Here is a 26,781-nt window from a genome sequence, read left to right on the forward strand (position 1 = left end):
CGAACGATGCTACATGGCACTGGTAACTAGAAAGCAGTCTGTCTAGATGAGGAAAACAGAGCCAAGACACAGTCCAGGTTTTGAACAAGGCTGCTGCCTCCTTCCCCTTCGTTGGCCGTTTCCACCCATGAAGCCCTGCTCCTCACTGCTCCCCAAACCAGGGGCTACAGGGCACAGTATCCTGTTTTCTTTCATTTTCCTAATCAAATACAGAAAAAATTTCATATTGGCTTACTACACACTCTGACTGCCTGGCTGTGATTTAGGAAGAGACATGTCACTCCTTAACAAGATAAATTTTGCATCCCTGTCTCTGACTGTGAAAGGAAAAGCTTTAACATGGTTAGTGTCACTACTGTGACGAGTAAGTGTAGGGTATGGAGGGAAAATACCTGAGCTGATGGGGGAGAAGTTACGTGAGGTGATGGGGAGGGGCAGTTATGAGGTGATGGGGTGATATATGCGGTGATGGGAGAGAGGGTATGTGAGGTAATGAGGGAAGATATGTGAGGTGATGGGGGAGGTATATGAGGAGATGAGGGTATGTAAGGGGTATGATAGGGAGTGGGTATGGGAGATGGTAGGATGTTGGAGAGGATGTGAGGTCTTAGGGGAAAGTATGGGAGGTGATGGGGGAGGGTGTGTGAGGGGATGGGGAAAATATATGAGGTGATGGGGGATGTATGTGAAGAGACAGAAAGTATGTGAGGTGATGCGGAGATGGTACGGGAAATAATGGGCAGAGAACACATAAGATAATAGGGGAAGGTATGGGATGTGATGGGGGGCTATGTGAGGTGACAGGGAGAGGATATGGGAGATGATGGGAGGTATGCAAGGTGATGGGTGAAGGTATGGGAGGTGATGGAGCTATGTGAGGTGATAAGGGAAGGTATGGGAAGTGATAGAGAAGGCATGGGAGGTGATGTGGGGAGGTATGAGGAGATGAGGGGTATGTGATATGATGGGGAGAGGGTATGGGAAATGATGAGGGGAGGGTATGGGAGATGATGAGGGAAGGGTATGGGAAGTGATGGGAGAAGACAGGTGATTGGGGAAGGTATAGGAGGAGATGGGGGAAGGTACGTGAGGTGATAAGGGAAGGTATGTGAGGTGATGGGGAAAGTATGTGAGGTGATGGGGGAAGATAGGTAATTGGGGGAAGGTATGGGAAGAGATGCGGGAGGTATGTGAGGTGATTGGGGAATGTGATGGGGGTGGTCTGTGAGATGATGGGGGGTATGTGAGGTGATGAAAGAAGGTACTGGAGGTGATGGGGGGTGCTATGCGTGGTAATTGGTTTGATAGGGGAACATATTAGTGATGATGGGGAAGGTATGGCCAGTCGGGAAAGGTACAGAAGGTGAAGGGGGAAAGTCTGGGAGATGAGGAGGAGCAAGTATATGTGGGGGGAGGGGTACATTTCTACTGCTGGGTAGAATCATGTGTGGTGATGGAGGAAGCTATGTATGGTGATCCAGTTCCATTTCTGTCCCTCAGTCGTGTCTGACTCTTTACGACTCCATGAACCAAAGCACGCCAGGCCTCCCTGTCCATCACCAACTCCCGGAATTCAGGGAAGTAAGTGAGGTGTGGTGGGAGGTACAAAAACTCAAGTCTCCCAGCTTACCTCAAGAGGCTAAGCAGATTGGGTGGTGCTGGCTTCTGAAAGCAGGGCCTCAGGACTGCCCTCCTCTAGGGCCTGGCCCACCCTCCATAGCTCAGGTCTGCTCTGGTTTTCTTTTGGACTCCTCCAGACCACCCTAGAGCCCACCTTCCTTTCCCTAACTCTCCTCCACCTCCTTCAGCTACCTTTTGCCCCTCAAAGGCATTTGTATTTTTATGAATTAGTTCTTGGTCATATATTCCCTGCAGTGATCTGCATATTTGACACCCAGAATTGTATTCACAAACTCCTAGGATTTCCACCCCTGATAATGAAGTTCCTGGCAAAAGAGTTGCTAAAAACTGTATCTATCTAACATCAAACACTTTTCAAATGGAATATTATAAACTTTGTAAGTTAGAAACCCTTACCTGGTCTTTCACATTGTATCTTTAAGCAAAGCTGTTTCACAAAATCTAAAGGCAGCTGAACAACTTCCTGTAAGAGCAAATAAGAAACACTCAGTGTGTGTTACACAACAAGGGAAACGTACTTAACGCCACAGAACCACAGACTTTAAAATGGTTAAAATGGTAAGCTTTATGTTATGTATATTTTACCACATTAAAAAAACACTCAGTATGTGAGTTTTGGGAATAAAAGCTGCTCTGTTATTTTAAGGACATGTCCAGATTATGTCCAACTCTTTGGGACCCCATGGACTGTAGCCCACCATGCTCCTCTGTCCATGGAATTTTCCAGGCAAGAAATACTGGAGTGGGCTGCCATTTCCTTCTCCAGGGGATCTTCCCGACCCAAGGATCGAACCTACATCTCCTGTGTCTCCTGCGCTGATTGGTGGATTCTTCACCACTAACATCTCTGTGCACTAACAAGAATAGGCCCTCCTCAGGGTGGCTGGTGTCCACAATGGCGGTGGCTAGCAGCGTGCCCAATGTCACCCACAATCAGTTCCAGAGAACGCTCCTCAGGCAGCTCCTGTGTTCTCACGGAGACCTCATCCTCATTCTTCGGGGGTCTGTGGATGGCAGAACAGGGGCCCGAGACAGCCCTCTGTCTGCAAAAACTTCCTCACCAGTGGTCTCCTTGGGCAACCTGAGGTTTCTCACATTCCCATCTGAGAAGCAGCTCAAGGAACAGGGTCTGATCAAATATTAATCTCTGGGTAAGGGATTTCCCTCATGGCCCAGTGGCTTAGACTCCGCACTCCCACACGCAGGGGGCCAGGGTTTGAGCCCTGGTCAGGAAACTAGATCCCACATGCCACAACTGAAAAGATCCTGCAAGGTGCAGCTAAGGATCCCACATGCCACAGCAAAGATCGAAGATCCCATGTGCTACAACTAAATCTCAGCATAGCCTAATAAAATAAACTTAAAAAAAAATAAAACCCCAGGTGAGACGTCCTGTGCCCCCATCAGCTACAGGATGGCCAATATTTGGTGCATTTGGGCAAAAAACAAAGAAGCAACTTCTTTCTGCTTTGCTGTTTCTTTGCAATCTCCCAAACTAAGAGTTTCTATTTAATCCACATTGCTCACACTCTTCCCTGTATTTCCAGGGTGGCAGAATTCTGACTTCTAAAGAATCCCAAAGGGATGGAAGAGACTGGCCTAGAAAGAGGATGCTGGAATCCTGTCCATTTACATGCCACACCTTCTCCATCACGCCCTGTCCCACCTAACCTCCAACTCACAGGAAGACAGGCCCAGATCAGTCCCCAAACCAGCCAGGCAGGGTTGGAGGCAGCATGGCACAAGGGGTGTGTCTGTCTCTCTATCTGAGCCTTGCTCTCACCACTGGGCTAGTCATTTCTTATCTCAGGACACAGAAGAGGGAAACACTCTTAACAGGGCTCCCCTCTAACCTAGCTCATATCATCAGGAGGAGAAAACCGTATCGTTTACAAATGCTGATTCTGCCTGAATATGGTCCTATTTGGACCAGAGACGTGCTCTGTATCCCACGTTCAACAGTGCCGGGCCTGAGAGGCGGGCCTCTCACTACCACAGCCACCTGGAGGAAAGGCAGGTTGTGCTTCACTCTGGCAGTGTCTTCATGCGAAGTGTCTTCATGCGAAGACACTTCATGTTGAAGTGTCTTCAACAGGGTGAATATTCCCAAAATGGGACCTTGTGAATCCACCTCACAGGTCCAGAGCCTTGTCCACTGTGGACAAACAGAATCAAACTTGGGAGTCAGAGCATGCCTGAGGCCCTGAAGGGACATCCCAGTGCTTTTCCCACCTGCCAGGCTGCCTCTGGCTGGACCCGCAAGCTCCTCACCACTCTTCTTCACCACTGGCCCCTCCTAGAAGAAAGGTCTAGAGCCCCTGAGTGAGACAGAGAAACACTCCCACTTGGTCAGATGAGCATCCTCTCGCCCCAAGAAGGACTGGTAGTCGGCACACCTGCATTCTCTCTGACACCGTTCAGGCCAAGAAGTTGGTGGCGCCCAGCACACACTTACTCAGGTTCTCACAGGCAGTGGGTTTCAGGCTTTCACAATTTAACAGGACAGCTGGGGAGGGGTGGTGCCGGCCCCCAGGATGGCCTCAGTGGCCTTTGCCTCTGTGTAGTCCCATACTGCCTAGAATTGATCTGTGGAGACCCCAGGATGCTGTGGAAATGACAGACACAACTTCTCGACAGGTCATCTCAGACTGCGCACTGGAAGGGTCAGGACTGAGCCACAAGGATGCTCAGAGCCCTGCAGAGAGTCCACATGGGGAGCTGCTGAGCCCAGCCAACAGGTCAGCGGCCAGCACCACACTGCAAGCTCCATGGTTCTGGGCCACCCTGGAAGAGGATCCTTAGCCCCAGTCTTCAGAGAAGACCACAGCCCTGAGGATCCCAGAGAAGCACCACCCACAGTACACCCTAAGTTGTCCAAGGAGGACACTTGACTGTCAGAGCCACTTAAAATTCTACTTTGCCAGGCGATCCTTAAGCTTCAAAGAAACTTTCACTGAACCTTTTTGGCATCATTTTTCTCAAGATGCACACAAGGTACCGAACGTGCAAAACAGGCAGCGCTCCTCCCTCTGTTCAAAACGACAAATCTGATCATCTGTTCCGGCTTCTGACCTAAGACAAACAGTAAGGCCAGCAGAAGCAGAGGGGCAGCAGGGATCAAAGCCAAGGCGTAAGAGTGACTGTCCCAGACACGGACCACAGCCATCTGCTCTGAGGGTTGCCAGGATCACAGGGCCACTTCACTGAGGCTTCTTATGCTGCCCTCTCCATGAGCATCCAAACAGCAGACCTTGCCTGTAACAAGTACTCCTCTCCATAAGCGACACCACCTGCAGGCAGGTGGACGCCATCACCCCACCTGAGCTTCAGCTGGGGTCTCCCACGAGACCAGATCACACCTCCCAGTACGGGGGCCTGCTTTTCTCCCTACCTTGCTCTGAGGGCCCATTAAAGATCCAGGCTACTGCCTGGACCTCACTCAAGAGCTCTCACCAACTTGAGTGCCCCCCCGAGGGTGGAGTGGTGGAGTCCCAGGGGTCCCGGCAAGTTAAGGTCTGACAAAGGATCTCAGAATCCCATGCTTCTTAGCTAGCAAATGAAAATAACAGGATCTGCTTTGCTACCTCATGGGGCAAAAATGAGAAAAGCACTTGGAAACTCTGTAACTAACATGAGGTGTTACTGTGAAGCACAAACTTTCAAACTATAATTAAGGAGTTGGTATTTTGTTACAGAATGTGCCCATGAATTTAGACTACATTTAAAAAAGATCACTTACCCCACAATGAACATAGTTCTCACCCAAAAACTCTTTCATGACATTTTTGCCAAAGTCCACTATGTTCTGTAGGTGCTGAAATATTTCTTCCGAGGTCTGTAAAAGAGAAGGACAAGAAGGCCTCAATGCCTAGGAACTCCTAGAAAGCAGACTCTGATACCACCATGAGCCCCTGTCACATACAGGGCTGCCAAGTACGTGGCCACAAAAAACCACCAGTGGCCCTGGATCCAGAGGAAGGTAAGCCCCACCATGAAGACTACCATAATCAATGGAGTGTCTATCCCCAAGGGCCCCTGGACCACCTCTGCATTCTACTCAGGGCCCCATGTGATTCTGAAGCTGTAAGTTTAAGAACTATATCTGTGGCCCTGCCTTCCTCACACCAGGAACACATGTGAATTCCACCTGTGGCCTGTGCATACCTTCTGAGGAATTTGACTTTAAAAATCTTTCCCATCCAAAAATTACTAGACATTTAGATTTTATTCTTCAGCCTCTAAATGTAGAAATAAAACACTTTCACCCCAGAGGTTCTTAAAGAGTTGATAAGCTGTGAGATTTAAGTGAGCTAGAAAATCAATCTTGTACCCCTCACTCTGACCCAAGGCAAGAAGGAGAAAGGGTTGATCACAGGTCTCACTCAGGAGCAAGAGGGCTGTCTTCATCAACAGTGCCTGACACATGGTGCCTGACACATGGCTCAAGCTCTGAGAAGGTCTTGGTCTGAGCTGCTACACATGCACCATAACACAGGCAGACCACAGCCTGCATCCCAAGGCACTACTGCGTTAGGATGAAGCCTGGCAAAAAACTCCATAACATATCCAGTGGTTCTGTAGAGCTGTGGCCACAGGCTTCTGACAAAAAGGTCTTATTATTGACAGAATTAACAGACACAATTTCCCACAAATAATGCAGCTGGCATCACATAGAGCCATTTATATATCAACAACAAAAAAACCCCAGCAAACTGTTGCCTTGAAAGACATTACCTCAATCAATGTAAAGAGGAAGAACTGAAAATAGAGGCATCCAGAGAACTCTGACCCTTCACAAGGCCAGGCTCCACAGACCCCGAGTGGGGAACAGGGCGAGGGGAGAGGACTGAGGCAGCCTCCAAAATGTTTCTCCTCTCCACCTGGATTCCACAGAGACAGGACCTCCTGCATGATTCTCTTCAGCAGCTGCACCCCCCATCCTGAGCCATCCTTCTCTGCACTGACCATACCAGCCCCGGACCTCACTGCAGTCTGTCCCACTGTGACGACGGTCCCCAGCTTTCTCCCCTGGTCCCCGCTTCTCATTCTATGAAACTAACCCCCAAGAGTGCCTTTCATTTGCACAATCAGCCACCGTTGGCACCCATAAGCTATCCACCTCACCATCTTTTCTGGCTGTTTTGCCATAATTCAAATGAGGTGAGGTGGTGACTCATGTCTCCGACACCCTGATCTTGAGCCAAATTTCTACTCACCATCCAGAACCACGGCCCTGCCCCCACCGTGTGGGTGTGACCTGCAACTCCGGCCTTTTCTCCCCTTTTAAGGTAAGAATCTATGCTCACATCATGCCCTCCCCACTGACCATGAAAGACGAAAGGCTCCCACAGGGCTACTGCATATTGACCTCTGTGACCACTTAGATACACACCTCAAGGTAGACAGACACTGCAACTCGGGGGTCAGTAGGCATGTGGCAGAACAACAGTGGTTTTCTAAGGGTGCCCACAGTACTTTGCTTGGGTGACTCAGAGAACAGAGACCCAGCGCTCCATCTGAACTGCCAGCTATGACTTGTAACACTGACTGTCTACCAGAGCATTACAGACTTCATTTTCATAGCTAGACTTCCCCACAGATAGGGAAACTGAGGCATCGGGGTGTAAGGAAATCACCATGGCAAAGCCAAGGCCTGGCCCTGGGTTTCCCAGTCATAAGCAGAGCTCTCTGAACTAGTCTGGGAGGCTCCTGACTCAGTACCCAGGGACTAACCATGATGACCCAGCAGGTCAAAGCACTGGGTCCTGCAGGAATGATGGGCACGCGGCTTTCAGGAGTGAATGTTTGTATCATATTCAAATTTCTAAAATTAGCATTAATACTTTTGCATCAGAAAAAAAAATCAAAGTTTTTTCTTAAATAATTATTTTAACGATGGGGTGGCAAATCCACTGACCTTACCTTCTTCCTATTAGGAGGAAACTTCAGAAAACGAAGCACCACACAACGCTGTTGGAAAATAAAATAGACTCTGATTAGTACCCACACAAAGCCTGGGGATAAGGGTAGGAGAAGGAGCTGGCCTCGGCAGTGCCTTGAACACCCAGTGACCCCGGGAGGCAGTGAGGGCCATTACTGGGCCACGTGTCTGAGGACACTGAGCAACCAGGAAAACCTATGCTCTTTGACCTAGTCAGGCCACTCCCAGTGATTTATCTGGAGGAAAAAAGATGCACAGAAGATTTTAGCTACTGCATATAAAAGTACTGCTTACAATTCCAAATAAAATGTTTGGAATGTTCAATTCCAAATGAACCTAAATGTTCAACAACAGTAGGGTGGTTAAATACAGAGGGACATATTCCAGACTCTGGAATACTATGGAGTCATTAACCAGAAAATACGGAAGATCCATATTTACAGACACAGAGGGATAGCCATTATCATTGATAAGTGAAAAAGATTACAGAGGGGGGGCTTTCAGAGTGAATCTATTTTTATAAATATGTGTATATATATATGTGTGTGTGTCTGTGTGTAATCAAGAATAATGTATGGGTACAGTGCTATTTATGTAAAGCTCAAAAACAGGTGAGACTAAGATCTCTGGCACCTGGGATGGTCCCTGAGAAAGGTTCTAGAAGGAGCTGGTCATGAGAATACAGGTCCATGTACTTTGTCATAATCAAGCTGTATACCCACATACGATGTTATCCCTTGTTTAAGATAAAGTATATGCATGCTGCGTTTGTGTGAACTGTCTGAAAAAACTTCAGAACAGATAACCATGTGTCCAGGTATCAACAACTGGGGAACTTAATTTTTTCAAGTTCTGTTTATTTGGATTTTCCAATTTTTTACAATGTTAATATAACATACATTTCAAAAAAAATACATACAAAAAATATAACGTTTCAAAAAATTTTTACAATGCTAACATTACATGTCAAAAATGTAAAAAAAAAAAACAAACAACTTTTTAAACAAGTACAGCCTTTGAAAACAGCCATTCTTCAAGGAAATAACCTGGATGTATTATGGAGTCTTGGTAATGGAGGAGATTAATTCCATTTGGACAACTTCAGAAACCATTCCCATGGAGGCAGAGAGCTCCAGGCAGAAGGGCTTGGTTGGGAGCCTGGGCTGTGGAGCGGTGAACAGCGGGGGGGGGGGGGGGGGGGGGTTGCAGCAGTCTGGGTGCTGTCTAGGGCATGGGGATCCAGGTGGGGCAGGAGGGGCTGGTGATTGAAGAGGTTCAGAAAGTAGAGGTTTAGCACTTAAAACATGGCCGTGAGCAAGCAAGGCCCATAGAGACCAGATCCATTTCCCCAGACCACGGCCCCCTGACACTTCCCATCCCACTCTGATGACACACACTCCTCTCAAAACCCCAGACAACCATCACCTCCCTGAGCCCCAAGCCCAGACTCGGGGAAGCCAAGGTCAAGGGCACGTACCAGACCCTCAGTTCAGTTCAGTTCAGTCGCTCAGTTGTGTCCGACTCTGCAACCCCATGGACTGAGGCACACCAGGCTACCCTGTCCATCACCAACTCCTGGGGCTTGCTCAAACTCATGTCCACTGAGTCCACTGATGCCAGCCAGCCATCTCTGCCCCCTCCCAAATCCAGGCAGACATTAGCATTCAATCACGGGAATCAACTGGCCAAGGATTTCATCAAAATTCAAGGAAAAACAAAAGTTGATAATGCAGAAACCCTAATCCTAGCCAACTTCCCAGAAACTCAGGCCCCTAAAAGTACACTCACTTTTTACCTGGACTCCACTACTTCTCAAGACCTACTAAGAAATTCTGAGTGTCATGTTGTGTCTGCTTCAAGGAAAACTGCTTTCTCTACTGACCTGTTTATCATTCAAAACTGTCACCAGAAACGGCCCCACAGGTGCTGCAGTGTCCGCCTTGAAGGCCAGTCTCCACAAACGCCAGCAGTCAGCAGCACTCCTGTTTGGACAGCAAGCATTAACTGCCCCCTCTGAGGCTCCGACTTGGTGGCCCTGCGACGCCCCAACCCAGCCGTGGGACCAGGCGACACCCATTCAGGTGGACAAAAGAGAAAAGATGAGAAATCAACCTTACCAGCCCTGGCTGGCATAAAGACATGGTTAGTTCAAGGGCCACCCGTGGTGTGTAGCAAGACTGATGCAACCGCCCACAGGGAGATTCCCATGAAGGAGCCCAAATGCACACCTAATCTGGTAAACACCAGGGCCCTGCCAGCTCACGAAGTTCTAACCAGCTGTGAAGCAAACAACTCCTTCCCTTTTAAACATCTGAAACCAGATGTTTAAAATACATCTTCTTCACAGTGTCTAGGATAAATGTTAAGAACATGAAGAGAAAGGGATGAGAGTAAGAAGAGGGGCTTAAGAAGAGTTTCTGTGTGGTCCGGGGCAGAGGCAGCTCTTCCCTGTTCCAAAGCAGGACAGGGAATCTTAGGTGGGACCTGCAGCTCTTCTGTCCTTCAGGATAGAAAAGTGTGGTGTGCTCTCTTATGCCTTGAAACACTAGATGAAAACCAAAGATTTCAACAAGACTGAAAAAGTCAGTGAATGGAAAGATGACACATATAAATACGCACACACTAAACAGTCTCAAAATGTATATGACACTCTACTTATAAAAGAAGGAGATGGACTTGCCAGGTGGTCCAGTGGTTAAGAAGCTGCCTGCCAATGCAGGGGAAACAGGTCTGATCCCTGCTCGAGGAAGATTCCACATGCAGTGGGGCAACTTCGCCCAGGTGCCACAACCATGGGGCCTGGGCTCTAGAACTTGCTCTATAACCCATGGGCTGCCACTATTGAGGCTGCGTAGACTGAAGCCTACGGGCCCCAGAGCCTGCGCTCTGCAAGGAGGAGTAGGCCCCACTCCTTACAACTAGAGAAAGCCCACACGCAGCAACAAAGACCCAGTGCAAACAAAAATAAATAAATTTAAAAAGAGTAGAAAGCATTCAGTGAGGGTCCCAGCTGTGGTGGGGGAGGACCGGCATGTTATGTGCCAGGACCTAGGACGTGCTCTTTGATCCCCCCTGAAAACCCATCCAAGTCATCCGAATACCAAGACATCCGCAAAGTCTGGCTCATGACAGCTCTAAAAGCACAGCCACGTGACTGTCTGACAGCACAGAACCCTGGCTGCCGGGTGCTCTGCAGCCTTGTGTGTGTGTGTGTGAAGAAGTATCTACAGATTTACGCAGCAGAGTTGAGAGAAAAGGCAGAAAACAAAAACAGACAGATAACATTCTTAAGCATTCAATAAAAACATGTTATACAAGGAAGTGCATCAGGTGTTACCAAAAATTATTTTTACTAGCAGGGAAATGCTGGATGCTTTTTACTTTCTTCCTTCTAATATTCTATATTTTCTGGGGCGGTGAAGGGAACTAATGATTGGCATTAAATAGAAATAAAAGAATACAAAAACAATATATCAAGAGGGTCACCTACCCATGTGAAGCCCAAGGGAGGAAATTTATGGGTGGAATTAAGACTCCAGGACTTCTCGGCAAAGGTAAGGTATGATGTGATGAGCTGCTGAAGCCTCGCTGCTGGAGGACAAACCTAAGTCAAGTGAGGATATTACCTCCAGAGGGAGGATACTACCCAGGACAGGACCCCAGGAAAATCCCAGGGAAGCAGAGATCAGGCAACTTTCAAGGGAAAAGGAGACAGATAAACTCAGCAACAGAAGAATAGAGCCTCAGGGTGGTGCCCCAGGCACCCCAAAATGGCTCAGCCCTGCTTTTTGGTGAGGCCACCACTCACAGACACCCCCCTCCCCAAGCCATTGTCCAGATCTTCCACCAAACACCTGTGCCAGGACATCAGGCCAGGCCACTTGCGTCCATGAAACCACCAGAAGCACACCTCAGTTCCAGAAGAGGGATGAGGGAGACAAGGTATGGGACAGTGTGGGGCTGACAGCTTCAGACAGAACAGACGGAGGGTGAGGGGAGACATTTCACAGAGAGCAGCCCAAGACTCTGAAGGGAGGCCAGACAGGAAGTGGGGACAGCAGGTGCCTGGACTAGGAAGGGCACTTTCCTTCCCAAGTTTCATCTGTCTGTGTGGACCCACAGCTGCAGAAGCAGACACAGATGCCAGTTATGAGGTGGGAGACAGGACAGAGGTGGTGTAAGCCCAGGTGGCATTTACAGGCAGGACACTCAGGGACCGCGGCAGAAGAGGTGCTCAGGGGGATTCTAAAGGATGGAAAATCCAACAGCAGGAAGAGAAGCAGGATGTTTTGTAAAGACAAACCACAAGTGCATGCAAAGTACAGTGAGGGTGACAGAGAAGTATGCAAGTCCAAGGGGAGGCTTTAGAGCCCAGGCCCTCCAAGGCCACATGATGGCCACAGAGCCGGTGTCCAAACAAACCAAGGGGTGGGTGACCCAGAGCTGCGGTCTTGTCCTTCTGCAACACAGAGAAGCTTTGCTTACCTTCCTGGTATAAGGGGCAGGTGCTGCCCTGACTGAGTTCTGACTGAGGAGAAAGAAGGTTATCATCAGGGTGGGGGGAGTGACCATGCCACCTTAGGACACCAGGCCTAGACTGGCAGACCTCCAAATGCCAGAAAGGCAGACCACAGCACTCACCAAGGCCAGGACTGAAAACCACCAAAGAGAGAATGTCTTGGAAGAACCTAATCCTAACCATTCAACTGCAGGTGATCCCAGGAATAAAGACAGGGCTACATGCAGAGTTTCTCAATGAGACGTCACCAAGAAAGAACTCTCATCAGCTTTACCCACCTGTATGAATACCATTAAAAACCTCAAATACAGAATAAGTTACTTGTTTAAAAAAATACTATAGGCAACAGAACATTAACATATTTAACTTTCTACTAGATTCAGGAGAAAATTAAGCCCAGGATTTGGGAATATGTCTTTCAAAAAAGAAAGAACAACTCTTATTTGCTTCCAATATCTCCATTAAGAAGTATGATCTACAAATCAGAAATCCTAAAACACAATAGAGAAACACACAGCCCCTGACTGCTTGAACCCCACATCTTCGGGGCCCCCACAAACATCCCAGGGCATCAGAATGACTGCAGAAACAATCTGAAGCCCAATCAGAATCTTAGGAAGGACATAAACCCTGAAAGATCAGGAACAAACTTTTGATAAAAGATCTCAGTTGCCAGGTCTTTCGTGTTACCTCTGTCAATAAGGAGGAAAAATCACAACAGCTTAGTGTGATAAAGGGAGTGGGCCCCTACTTCCCCTGCATCCTAGAGGTGAGGGGAGCTGGGGGGCAGCTCAGTGCCTGGAGAGGAACCTCTGCCTGGCCTGCCCTGGGTGACTTCCCCCACTGAAGGCAGTTAAGAGATCAGTGACAAACCAGTCCTAGAGTGACCTTCACAGGACAGGCCACCAAGCCAAAGCCAACAAGACCAAGGTGAAGAAGGGTCACTGCAGATGTAAAAGCAACACCACCCGGAAAGAAATCCAATATGGCAGCAGCGCCCTTGAGGGTTGCCCAGGGCTTCACGACCACAACTCAGCGTGAGCAGAGGTAGGGTGCACTCTCTAGAACAAGTGCCAGCACCCTCAGGCTGCAGTGAGGAAAGGAAAGTATGTGCCCACAGCGGAAATGCCCTTGCCCAAGACCCCCACAGGGTCAGTGCCAGGGACCCCAGGCACTAGCGTACACAGCCAAGTTGGCCATAGCCTTTAAGCAGAGGGCTGGTGCCAGGGCCAAGGGCCGGTGCCTGAGAAAAGGTTAAATTGCACAGCTGGTCCCAAGGAGGCTGAGAATGGGGCCACGGGAAAGTTGACAGCAACCTGTCAAGAACTGGCCTACAGTTCAGTCATCTCTTACTGCCCAACCCTGAATATATCCTCACACTACAGCCCTCCTTGGGCCTGCACTTAACTCCTCCATATCCAGGTCCCATTTTCTGCAAGTCCTGAGCTCCCAGAAGCCTTCCAACCCACCAGGCTGGAAGACTGTGTCTCATCCTACGTTCCTTCAGTACAGATGCCAGACCTTAGAACTGGCTGGCTGAAGGTATGTCAGGCTTTGACACTGGAAGGGACAGGGGATGGACTCATCACTTTTTAGTTCAGTTCAGTCGCTCAGTTGTGTCCGACTCTTTGTGATCCCATGGACCGCAGAACGCCAGGCTTCCCTGTCCGTCACCAAGTCACGGGGCTTGCTCAAACTCATGTCCATTGAGTCGGTGATGCCATCCAACCATCTCATCCTCTATCACCCCCTTCTCCTCTTGCCCTCAATCTTTCCCAGCTTCAGTGTCTTTTCCAAGGAGCTAGTTCTTTGCAGCAGGTGGCCAAAGTATTGGAGCTTCAGCTTCAGCATCAGTCGTTCCAGTGATATTCAGGACTGATTTTCTTTAGGATTGATTGTCTCATCACTTTTTAAGGAATTTTCAATTCTGAAAGTAGATGATGCCCTCTCAGAGGAAACGACCATCTCCCAGTCTGAATGAAGCCTGGTAAAGGTCACACTCTACTTCAGAATGAATGAGGTGGGTCTGTAGAGTCCACCCATGGCAGCAGGAATACATGTTCTCACTCATCCACCTTCTTCTATCCCATTCACACACACACCCCCTCTCCTTGGGCACAGTGGACCCTGAAAGCTGCCTTCCAGGACTCCCCTTCCTTCCTGGTCCTCAAGGCCCAAGTAAAGCCTAAAGGCTTCTCAATCCACAAGGGGCATAATTCTCCCTTTACTCAGCGCCTTCACTTGGTGGAAACGTTTTCTTACGAGACCGCTTGTGATCATAATCTTCAAATGATAACAACCACCAAGCAGGAATGAGCACAGTAACAAAGATTTAGATTTAAAATAAAGAACGAAGAGAACAGGTAACAGAGAAGCCTGATGACTCAGTCTAAAGGAATAGGAAACATGACCTTGACAACTGGAGCTGGGCAACAAGGGAAGGGGCAGCTGCCCTAGAGAGTGGACACATGCTTGTCAGGGACAATGGAGAAGGCATCTGAGTGCCCAAGGCCTGGTGTCCTTTTACTCTGAGTCTGGAAATTGCTCCTTCATCTGATGCTATTTTTGAAACTCAGTTCATTAGCTAAAAGAAGTCTTAATTAGCTTTACATAAAATGAAGATATACCATGTAGTCTTAGTGAGGAATTGGAATATGAGTATTTGAACTGTGAAAGGATGCAGGAGGTCACACAATATTCAAACAACAAAAGGGACTCATGCTGGAATATCTGGTGCTTTGCCCAGCCCTGAAACACAATGAGGCTCAGCAGACTGCACAGAGAAGACAGGCTTCAGGTTAAGCCTTGTCAATTATTAATTATCCTAAAGATCTTAAGCAAAGCCTGCAGTCTCACTTCTTCAGTTTCCCAGCAGTGCTAATGGGTAACAAAATGCAGAACACAGGGGCCACCTGGGTGACTGCAGCTTAACCTACAGCTGCCCCAGGGCACCCAGCTCAGGAACAACAGGGCAGGCCATCACTCAGTTCCTGCGCCAATCACCCTGTAGGAGCTGCTGGGCTGGGTCAGAGCACCTAATCAGTGAGCCAAGTGGGGATGATAGTTATCACTTGCATAACTTGTCCAGCTCATCTTTCTAGCAATTCGCAAAGGGGATTCTGTTACCAGTTCCACTGGGCAAATGCAGAAACTGAACCTGAGCCAGGCAGTGGTAGAACCAGGATTCCGCCCAGCTCTGTGTAAATGCAACTCCCATTCTCTTAAGCCCTCAATGACACCTATTGGTTCCTCCCCCAGTCCATCACATTCCTGCCTGGTTGAATCAGACAGCAAGATGTCAGAGAGATCCGGGCCTTAACACAAACCCACAAGCTTCTCTTCCTGGATTCAACTCACTGAGAGTCCTTACTGCACTCTCTGAAACTCATCCTTACTGAATAAAGAAAGGGAAATTTTTTAAATTCTAAAAGATTCTGGAGAAGAACCTGTAGACAATGCTCCACTAATATTAACAACAGCAGTAGGAGAACAGCAATTCCCTGCATTTCAGAGGCTGAACTCCCTCGGTGCTTGGGGAGTTCAAGCGCTCCAAGCACTTTGCTTCTTCCTCCGGAGCTTGCCCTTAACCTCTATCTTGCCTAAGACTACACCGGGCATCCTCACCGCGGCTGGGCAGTCGGAGGCGGTTCCTTGTGAGACCAGGCTGGGGGCGTTGGGAGGACACGGAACAGACCCAGGGGGAGGAGATAACACTGGAGGAACAGGGAACCGATCTGGATGGAGGGGAACGCTGGGGAGACACGGCACCAACCTAGGGGGAGGAGGAGAGCGCTGGGGAGACGCGGAACTGATCTGGGGGAAGGCGGTGACACAAAGCGGAGGCAGAACCGACCAGACAGGGTAGTGATGCTGGGGAGAGGCGAAACTTATCTATCCGAGAGGCAGTGACACTCGGGGAACGCGCAACCGATCGGGAGAAGGGCTGCTAGGGAACCGATCCGGGGGTAGTCGGTGCTGAGGGGATGCAGAACCGACCTGAGCTGAAGGGGCTCTGGGGGACGCGTAACCCCCCGGGAGTAGGGTGAGGGCCCTGAACCTCGCCGACAGGCCACCACTCACCTGCGCATGGGCCACCACTAGGCTCTTGTTTCCTTCACCGTGGTACCGCCATTCATTCTCGTCCATCTTCCCCTCGTCCATCCCACGGTGCGGCCGTGGAGCCTTGCGGGGCCGCGAGCTGGAGGCCGCTGGTTTGCCTGGGCACCAGCCGCCGCCGACCGGGCAGCAGCGCCTGTCACCCGCCACCTCCACTAGATCCAGCGCCGGGACTCGCAGGCGCGGGCCACCGGAAGCCACGCCCCCGAAGCTACCACTGCCTAGCCGGGCAACTTCCAGGTTCCGGCCGGCTTCTCATCTATCGTCCACTGAGGCAGATGGGCTGGCGGCCATCTTAGGTACTGGCACAGTGACTCACTTCCGGAGCGCTATCATAAGAATCTGAAGGAAGGTTTCCGGCCTAGGCGCCGGAAGTGAGGCAAGCGGGAGGAGCCGGCGGCTCACGGGCGTCCAGAAGTGGCCAGCTGGTGAACGGGGGTCCAGGCGGGTTATGGGTGGAGTTGTACTGGCGCGCTAGCAGTCAAGGGGGTCCCAGCAGGGGCAGGAACTGGGGAGGGGGCGGTCCAGGTGGGCCTGGGGTGGGTGGTCTCTAAAGCTGGAGACCACTGGATCATGAGCCTCAGCCTTCTTTTCTGTAGAATGGGATAAATTTCTCACTCATCGGATTGTTAGTATCATCTGATGCAGAATCACACCAGTAGTCCCAGGAAGTAGAAATATTGTGGTGCACACCTTACAAATAAGGATACGTGGTTTAAAGAGGCAAGTGGACTCCTAAATGGCGCTCTTGCCAAAAAGTTACCTGAAAACCTGGGTTTGCCTTTTGGTGGGTGTCAAGCCAAAAAGTGGGAGAAGGAAGGATTCATTACTTGCAACAAGTAAGGAGATCCACGGGGATCTTTCCCAAACCAGTGTCTCCCCAAATCAGACAACTGAGGAAGTTTTAAGCATAAAGGAGCTTTGGGAAGTCAGACTGCAAACTTCCGCTGAATGAACTCATGAGAGGCAGAAAAGGTCTACATCATCCCTTGTTATCCAGTCAGTAAGTCGTGTCCTAATCTTTGTGACCCCGCGAATAGCATCATGCCAGGCTTCCCTCTCCTACATTATCTCGCAGGGTTCCTTCAAATTCATGTCCATTGAGTCAGTGATGCCATCCAACCATCTCATCCTCTGTTGCCCCCTTCTCTTGCCCTCAATCTTTCCCAGCATCAAGGTCTTTTCCAATGAGTCTTTGCATGAGGTGACAAAAATATTGGATCTTCAGCATCAGTCCTGGTGAATATTCAGGATTGACTTCCTTTAGGATTGACTCTCACATACATACATGACCACTGGAAAAACCATAGCCTTGACTAGACGGACCTTTGTTGGCAAAGTAATGTCTCTGCTTTTTAATATGCTATCTAGGTTGTTCATAACTTTTCTTCCAAGGATTGTCTTTTAATTTCATGGCTGCAATCACAATCTGCAGTGATTCTGGAGTCCAAAAATATAAAGTCTCTCACTGTTTCCACTGTTTCCCCATCTATTTGCCATGAAGTGATGGGACCAGATGCCATGATCTTAGTTTTCTGAATGTTGAGCTTTAAGCCAACTTTTTCACTCTCCTCTTTCATCAAGAGGCTTTTTAGTTCCTCTTCACTTTCTGCCATAAGGTTACCTGCATATCTGAGGTTATTGATATTTCTCCCGGCAATCTTGATTCCAGCTTGTGCTTCTTCCAGCCCAACATTTCTCATGATGTACTCTGCATATAAGTTAAATAAGTATGTATGATGTGAGAGTTGGACTGTGAAGAAAGCTGAGCACCGAAAAATTGATGCTTTTGAACTGTGGTGTTGGAGAAGACTCTTGTGAGTCCTGTGGACTTCAAGGAGATCCAACCAGTCCATCCTAAAGGAGATCAGTCCTGGGTGTTCATTGGAAGGACTGATGCTAAAGCTGAAACACCAATACTTTGGCCACCTCATGTGAAGAGGTGACTCATTGGAAAAGACCCTGATGCTGGGAGGGGTTGGGGGCAGGAGGAGAAGGGGACAACAGAGGATGAGAGGGCTGGATGGCATCACCGATTCGATGGACATGAGTTTGAGTAAACTCTGAGAGTTGATGATGGACAGAGAGGCCTGGCGTGCTGCGATTCATGGGGTCGCAGAGTTGGACACGACTGAGTGACTAAACTGAACTGAACTGAGGATTGACTGGTTTGATATCCTTACTGTCCAAATGACTCTCGAGAGTCTTCTCCAGCACCACAGTTCGAAACCATCAATTCTTCAGCATTCAGTCTTCTTTATGGTCCAACTCTCATGTCCATACATGACTACTGGAAAAACCATAGCTTTGACTATATGGACCTTGGTTGGGAAAGTGATGTCAAGGCTGTATATTATCACCCTGCTTATTTAACTTATATGCAGAGTACATCATGTGAAATGCAGGGCTGGATGATTCATATCATCCCTTTGGTCCCAACTTATCTGGCATTTCAGACTAATCTTTACCGCTGAAACAGAACTGAGAGTCTTTAATGCTGATAGAGTATCTTTTATATTGTTACTTTTCATGCCTGATGATGTTATTATTAAGATCATTATTACTGAGACCTGTTCAAGGGCAAGAGTTGTGGTCAGGCTTAGACAAAGAGATGGCTTATGCCAAAAATGCCTTCTTCTATGTCAAGAAAGCCATGCTTGGTTTTCTTTCTTTGGGGACCCCCTACCCCATCTGCCTACAGGAGGAGTAGGTTTCACTCAACCTTGAGGCATACACTTTAAGCACGAGGTTTGAATTCTGCCCTTGCCACTTAATGGCAGTGAAACAAAAGGCAGATCTCTTCCCTCTCCAGGCCTCAGTTTATTCCATATTGACGTGGGACTGATGATCTCATAGAGGTGCTATGAGGATTAAATTAGATAAGTGGGTCTCAAATTCTCTCTCCAGACCATTTTAAACTCTAAAAAAAAAAATGATGGACAAGAATTCTCTGGTGTGGTGCAGTAGTTAGGACTCTACACTCTCACTGCCAAGGGCTGAAGTATAATTCCTGGTCAGGGAACTAAGTCCCACAAGTCATGTTTTGTTGTTCAGTCACCCAATTGTGTCCAACTCTTTGGGACCCCATGGACTGCAGCATGTCAGGCCTCCCTGTAAGTCACCGTCTCCTGAAGTTTGCCCAAGTTCATGTCCATTGCATCAGTGATGCCATCCAGCCATCACATCTTCTGACACTCTCTTCTCCTTCTGCCCTCGATCTTTCCCAGCATCAGGGACTTTTCCAATGAGTCGACTGTTCACATCAGGTGACCAAAATACTGGAGTTTCAGCTTCAGCATCAGTCCTCCCAATGAATATTCAGAGTCAATTTCCCTTAACATTGACTGGTTTGATCTCCATCCTGTCCAAGGGACTCTCACGAGTCTTCTTCAGCACCGCAGTTTACCATATTACAAATTTATAATATGTTTATCATAAATTAAAACAAAGCTCTAAAAATTATTTTCATTTTAAAGCAATAAACAGTACCTTTTTATTTATTTTTTATGGAGGAGAAAGAAAGTGTGGCTTTATTACTTTACCAGGGAAAGGGGAAACACAGTAGGCTAGCCCCTCAAGAACTGTGCCCCCATCTCCCCTGGTTAGTAGGGAGAGGTTGCATAATCAGGTAAGGCTATGTGATAAGGATCAAGGAACATTACCTTTTTAAAAAGTGATATTTCCCCAAAATACAAAGAAGAGTGGCAACAGTTTTACAATTTTGTTGCAAATCTCTTTCAAGTCTGGCTCCGGAGAGGACAGCCATAGTCTCACATCTGCTTCTGCACTGAATCTGTTGCTAGAGTCGAAGTGAAGTGAAGGGAAGATCCCCTGGAGGAGCGCATATCAACCCACTCCAGTATCCTTGCATGGAGAATCCTGTGGACAGAGGAGCCTGGCAGGCTACAGTCCATGGGTCACAAAGAGCAGGACATGACTGAAGCAACCTAGCACTAGCAAGCATGAGGTGAAGTGAAAGTCGCTCAGTCGTGTCCAACTTTTTTTGACCCCATGTGTAGCAGGAGGCAAAGGGGCAGGGCACAACTTTTGAAAGAAATGACATAGCCCAAGGACACAACATAAACCGATTGGGATCAAACGGGTCCAAGATGGCAGACAAGCCAACTAGACCTTGATCCTCAAACAGCAAGCTAAATGAAACACACAGAGGGGCCATGATAGTTCCAAGACACTGTCAGAAAACCAAGGAGTGGGCAGTGGCTCAATCCCTGGCAATATCCAACCCTTCCTCAAAATGGATGGAATAAACCAAACCTCCCACTCATTAGCATATGAAATTCAATTCAGTCGCTCAGTCATGTCCAACTCTTTGTGACCCCATGGATTGCAGCATGCCAGGCTTCCCTGTTCATCACCAACTTCCGGAGTTGCTCAAACTGAAGTCCACCAAGTCGGTGATGCCATCCAACCATCTCATCCTCTGTCACCCTCTTCTCATCCTGCCTTCAATGTTTCCCAGCATCAGGTTCTTTTCTAATAAGCTGGCTTCGCATCAGGTGGCCAAAGTATTAGAGCTTCAGCTTCAGTATTAGACCTTCCAACGAATATTCAGGATGAATTTCCTTTAAAATTGACTGGTTTGACCTCCTTGCAGTCCAAGGGACTCTCAAGAGTCTTCTCCAACACCACAGTTTGAAAGCATCAATTCTTTCAAAAGTATCAATCCACTGCTGAGTTTTCCAAATTTGCTGGCATACTGAGTGCAACATTTTCACAGCATCATCTTTTAGGACTTCAAATAGCTCAGCTGAAATTCCATCACCTCCACTAGCTTTATTTGTAGTGATGTTTCCTAAGGCCCACTTGACTTCAGATTCCAGGATGTCTGGCTCTAGGTGAGTGATCACACCATGTGTTTATCTGGGTCATTAAGATCTTTTTTGTATAGTTCTTCTGTGTTCTTGCCAACTTTTCTTAGTATCTTCTGCTTTTGTTAGCTCCATGCCATTTCTGTCCTTTATTGTGCTCATCTTTCCATGAAATGTTCCCTTGGTATCTCTAATTTTCCTGAAGAGATCTCTAGTCTTTCCCATTCTGTTGTTTTCCTCTATTTCTTTGCATTGATCACTTAGGAACTTAGGAAGGCTTTTGTATCTCTCCTTGCTGTTCTTTGGAACTCTGTATTCAGATGGATATATCCTTCCTTTTCTCCTTTGCCTTTTGATTCTTTTCTTTGCTCATCTATTTGTAAGGCCTCCTCAGACAAACATTTTGCTATTTTGCATTTCTTTTTCTTGGAGATGGCTTTGACCACATCCTGTACAATGTTACAAACCTCCGTCGATAGTTCTTCAGGCATTTTATCAAATCTAATCCCTTGAATGTATTTATCACTTCCACTGTATAGTCATAAGGGATTTGATTTAGGTCATACCTGAATGGTCTAGAGGTTTTCCCTACTGTCTTCAATTTAAGTCTGAATTTAGCAATAAGGAGTTCATGATCTGAGCCACAATCAGCTCCTAGTCTTGTTTTTGCTGGCTGTATAGAGCTTCTCCATCTTCGGCTGCAAAGAATATAATCAATTTTATTTCAATATTGACCATCTGGTGATGTCCATGTGTAGAGCTGTCTCCTGTGTTGTTGGAAGAGGGTGTTTGCTACAACTGGTGCATTCTCTTGACAAAACTGTTAGCCTTTGCCCTGCTTCATTTCATACTCCAAGGCCGAACTCTCCTGTTACTCCAGGTATCTCTTGACTTCCTACTTTTGCATTCCAGTCCCCTATGATAAAAAGGACATCTTTTCTTGGTGTTAAGTCTTGTAGGTCCTCATAGAACCGTTCAACTTCAGCTTATCCTACATTAGTGGTTGGGCATAGACTTGGATGACTGTGATATTGAATGGTTTGCCTTGGAAATGAACAGAGATCAATCTGTCATTTCTGAGACTGCACCCAAGTACTGCATTTCAGACTCTTCTGTTGACTGTGAGGGCTACTCCATTTCTTCTAAGGAATTCTTGCCTACAGTAGTAGATATAATGGTCATCTCAATTAAATTCACCCATTCCAGTCCATTTTAGTTCACTGATTCCTAAAATGTCAATGTTCACTCTTGCCATCTCCTGTTTGACCACTTCCAATTTGCCTTGATTCATGGACCTAACATTCCAGGTTCCTATGCAATTCTGTTCTTCACAGCATCAGACTTTACTTCCATCACCAGTCACATCCACAGCTGGGCTTTTTTTTCACTTTTGCTCAGCCTCTTCATTCTTTCTGGAGCCATTTGTCCACTCTTCTCCAGGATCATATCGGGCACTTACCAACCTAGGGAATTCATCTTTCAGTGTCATATCTTTTTGACACTGTGGATTTTCTAATCAAACAGAGTTCCATTGATCAGTGTCTGTTTTTATGACAGAAGCATATTGATTTTTTGTTTCTTCTTTTGCCATGCTGCCCAGCATGTGGGATCTTAGTTCTCCAACCAGGGATCAAACCCAGTCCCTCACAGTGAAAGTGTGCCGTCTTTAACCACTGGATCACCAGAGAAATCCTGTATCATGTCATTTTATCTTTGTGATGTAGTTTGAAATCAGGAAGTATTAGTTCTCCAGCTTTGTTCTTCTTTCTCAAAAATACTTTGGGTACACAGGGTTTATTGTGGTTCGATACAAATTTCAGATTTTGTGTGTGTGCATGTATGTGTGTGTGTGCATGTGTATGTGTGTGAAAAATGGACTGGAACTTTAATAAGAGATTTCACTGAACCTACTATGAGTAGTCTGCTATGAGTAGTACGGATACTTTAAGAATAATTATTGCAATCATAAAACAGGATTTTCTTTCCACTTATTTGTGCCTTCTTCAATTTCTTTCATCGGTGATTTATATTTTTTAGTGTACAAGTCTTTCACCTCCTTGGTTAAGTTTATTTGTAGGTATTTATTTTTATAATTTTGTTGTTTTGGGCGTGTGCTGGGTCTTCATTGCTGCACGTTGGTTTTCTCCAGTGGTGGCAAGTGAGGTCTACTCCCTAGATACAGTGTGTGGGCTTCTCATTGTGGTGGTTTCTTGTTGCAGAGCATAGGCTCCAGGGTGTGTGGGCTTCAGTACTTGCAGCACGTGGGCTCAGCATTTGTGGCATTCAGGCTCCAGAGCACAGGCTCAGTAATTGTGGCTCACAGCCTTAGTTGCCCCCATGGCATATGAAATCTTCTCAGACCAGGGATCAAACCTCTCTCCGGCATTAGCAGGCAGATTCTTAACCACTGGACTACCAGGGAAGTCCAATATTTATTATCTTTGATGCTACTGTAAATGGGATTTCTTTCTCAACTTCCTTTTCATATTATTGTTAGTGTATGGACACAAAACTGATTTTTGTGTATTGACTTTGTATCCTTCTGTTTTGCTGAGTTTATTAATTATAACAGTATTTTCTGTGAAATTTTTCAGTTTTTTACATATGAGATCATCTGCAAAGAGAAAATTTTACTTTATCCTTTCCAATCTGGATGGCTTTTCTTCTGCTGTAACTTCCAATTCTGTTGAATAAAAGTGGTGAAAGCAGGCTTCCTTGCCTTGTTCCTGCTCTTAAGAGGGAAAGCTTTCAAGTCTTAACACCACTGCATATGTTATTTGCTGCGGATTTCATATGGCTTTTTATTATGATGAGGTAGTTCCCTCATGTTCCAGGTTGGCTGTTTTTATTGTGAAAGGAAATTGAATCTTGTCAAAAGGTTTTTCTGCCTCAACTGAGATGATTGTGTGTTCTTTACCTTCATCCTGTTAATGTGGTATATCACATTTACTGACTGTGTAAGCTGAATGGTTCTTACTTCCCAGGGATAAATCCCAATTGAACTTGAATTTTTAATGCACTCTTGAATTTGCTTTGCTAGCATTCTGTTGAGAATGTCTGCATCCATCTTCATCAGCGATATTAGCTTATAATTTTCTTTTATAGTGTCCTTGTCAGGCTTTAGTATCACGGTAATACTGGCCCTTAAGAATGTGTGCCACAAAGGAAGTCTTAAGCTGACTCTTTGATCATCACATGTTCTTCTTTGTCTCCTGTAATAATTTCTGTCTTACTTAAGTCTTTTGGTCTGATATTGGTAGTCACTCCTGTTCCTTTGTGGCTACTGTTTGCATGGAATGTATTTTCCCATTATTTTAAATAAACAAATATTTATCTAATTTGGCTGTGTCAGGTCTCAGTTGTGACATGCAGGACCTTCACAGTGGCACGCAAGCTTCTCTCTAGTTGCTGCGTGTGCTCAGTAGTTGCAGCACACAAGCTTAATTGCCCCTCAGCATGTGGGATCTTAGTTCTCCAGCCAGGGGTTGAACCCATGTCCCCTGGGTTGCAAGGCAGATTCTTAGCCACTGGAACACCAGGGAAGACCCTTTTCCCATTATTTTACATTCCACTGTTATTATATCTTTGATGATGGTGTGAGAAATAATGCAGTTTGGTAAGCAAGTGTATTATAGGTCTGGGTCTCTATTGTGTGCTTCCATTTCTATAAAGTGGGCTTCCCTGGTGGCTCAGATGGTAAAGAATCTGCCTGCAATGTGCTGCAATGTGGGAGACCCAAGCTCAATCCCTGGGTCAGGAAGATCCCCTGGAGAAGAGAATCACTACCCACTCTAGTATTCTCACATGGACAGTTCAATGGACTGAAGAGCCTGGCAGGTTACAGTCCATGGGGTAGCGAAGAGTCAAACACAGCTGAGCAACTAATGCTTTCAACTTCATTCATGTGAAGTACAGAAAAAGGCACAGGTGGCCTGCACTGAGGCTCGGCGTTCCCCCCGGGAGTGGGCGTAGGAAACAGGAGGGCGTCGGGAGACCACCTGCCTGCACCTGTTTCTCATCTGGATGGCGCCCGCCCAGCGTGTCCACCCGGACACATGCAGCCAGCGGACACTCGCTTCACTCTCACGTATGTATACTGTACTTCAGACACTTTAGGGTAAATAAAACAAACTCGATTCCTTAGGAGTGAGATGAACAAACGGAATCCTGGTGTGTGTGTGTGTGTGTGCGATCAGTGATGCCTATTGTTCTCATGGAGGCCCATGAGGTGGTGTGCTCACAGCGTCCATGCAGGCAGCCTTTTTTTCTGTGGCTGAGGTACCGTGGCGTTGCCTTTCACCCAGAAGGAGGAGCTCTGTATGCGTTTCAGGGAGGCAGGGGCTCCACTCCAGGGACCTGAGCTTATAGAGGATCCAGTTCATGGATGACTGAGGTGAACTCACAAGGGCCAGTTTACTTTCCCAGAAAATGGTAGCACACAGCTCTGCGGCTCTTCCAGCTCTGCTGTTGGAACACAGTGGAAAGGTAAGCACAGAGGCAAACCTGATGGCATCCGGTCCCTGCCAAAATTTCACGCCAAGTGATGTCAGAATGTAGGCACCTCTGTTTCCCCAGGAGCCTCCCAGAGGTAGGAGGCATAGCGCTGGTAACATGCTGGGTGTGAGGGTGCAAACCACTGTAGGGAGATGGAGGAGGTGGTGGCAACAGGGACATTCCCTCTTGGAAAACACAACCAAATGGAAAGCTTTTCAGCTCCAATTGCCCTCTCCCACAGGCTCCGCGGGACTGCACCCACTCAGGAGGCTGCCACTCCACTTGTGAAATGAAGAAGCACATGTGCAAGGACCTGAAGCACACTGAGGAGTAGGGAAGACCTCAGCATCTGCACTTGTGCATATGAAACACCCCAACAAGCAAGACTGGACCAAGGCCCAAGTGAAAGGGCTTGCTCTGCTTAGCCCAGTGTCAATACCCCCTCCTCCAGATCTGTTGCAGGCTTTCTTCCCAACCTCTTCCAGAGGCCTGTTGGGATGACAGGCCAGGAGGGAAAGAAGATTTCTTCTATCTACGGAGTGAGAAAAACAAGTCTCTTTTGAAAGAAAGTTTCAGACTCAACATGGGTGCACACTACCAAAGCAGGACAGATGGGGACTGTCAAGGGGAGGGGCCTCTCGGTGACCATGAGGCCAAGGGAGACTCAGGTGGAGGGTGCGGTCATGGGGAGATGCCAGGGCAGCAGGACCCTGACTTCAGACAGCTTCCCAGAGGGAAGCCCTGAAGTTTGGGTGAAATCACTTAGGTCTGACTGGGACTGTCAGGAGAGGTGGCAAAGTGTCCTAAGACTTTCTGTGTCCTCAGACATGATTTGCACCCTACACACACAGTCACAAGCAATCGCTGGGACGGGCTCAGTGTGCCTTGAACACATTCCTGCAGATGAACATGGTTTTGTGTAGACAAACATGTAACCCCTGTTGCCTGTACCCATTCATTCCTGGGGCACAAAAACCAAGAGTTTGGACAGCAGAGGACCCCCCTGTCATGTAAATCTCTTTGCTTCCTGATTAGGACAGTACAAAGGCAATGTGCTCCCACTGCCACACTGCTGGGTGTTCACAACACCTGATGCCCATCACAGGAGGCAAGCCATGTCTCCCCTCCCTCCCACGCCTCCTGAGAGAGGTCTCCAGGTGCCTCCAGTTCCCACCACCAGGGTTACTGACTGCCTAGTTTTCTTGTTTTAGGTGCTGGAATTACAGTGCATTGCTGCACCC

At 47.5% G+C, this 26,781-nt stretch overlaps 1 protein-coding gene and 1 long non-coding RNA gene across 3 annotated transcripts in view; one reads left to right on the forward strand and one right to left on the reverse strand.

The window, feature by feature from the left end:
• The window catches only part of IPPK (inositol-pentakisphosphate 2-kinase), a 48,023-nt gene extending 31,612 nt beyond the window's left edge, over positions 1–16,411 (reverse strand). The window contains exons 1-4 of the mRNA XM_065946862.1: positions 16,182–16,411; positions 7,564–7,611; positions 5,381–5,476; positions 2,038–2,104 (exon numbers count right to left, since the gene is read on the reverse strand). Of these exons, the coding sequence (XP_065802934.1) occupies positions 2,038–2,104; positions 5,381–5,476; positions 7,564–7,611; positions 16,182–16,262 (292 nt within the window). The 5' untranslated portion in view covers positions 16,263–16,411. The remainder of the gene's footprint in view (positions 1–2,037; positions 2,105–5,380; positions 5,477–7,563; positions 7,612–16,181) is intronic.
• Positions 16,412–16,587: 176 nt separating this feature from the next.
• On the forward strand, positions 16,588–26,710 carry LOC136176453 (uncharacterized). Of its 2 annotated transcripts, none has more exons than XR_010664587.1 (3): positions 16,588–16,645; positions 24,957–25,133; positions 25,782–26,710. It is a non-coding gene; the product is annotated as an uncharacterized lncRNA (long non-coding RNA). The 2 variants fall into 2 exon arrangements; XR_010664588.1 differs by having other exon boundaries at positions 16,591–16,645; positions 24,962–25,133.
• The last annotated feature ends 71 nt before the right edge of the window (positions 26,711–26,781 follow it).

This window comes from Muntiacus reevesi, chromosome 10, assembly GCF_963930625.1.
Source record: "Muntiacus reevesi chromosome 10, mMunRee1.1, whole genome shotgun sequence".
NCBI lineage: Eukaryota > Metazoa > Chordata > Mammalia > Artiodactyla > Cervidae > Muntiacus > Muntiacus reevesi.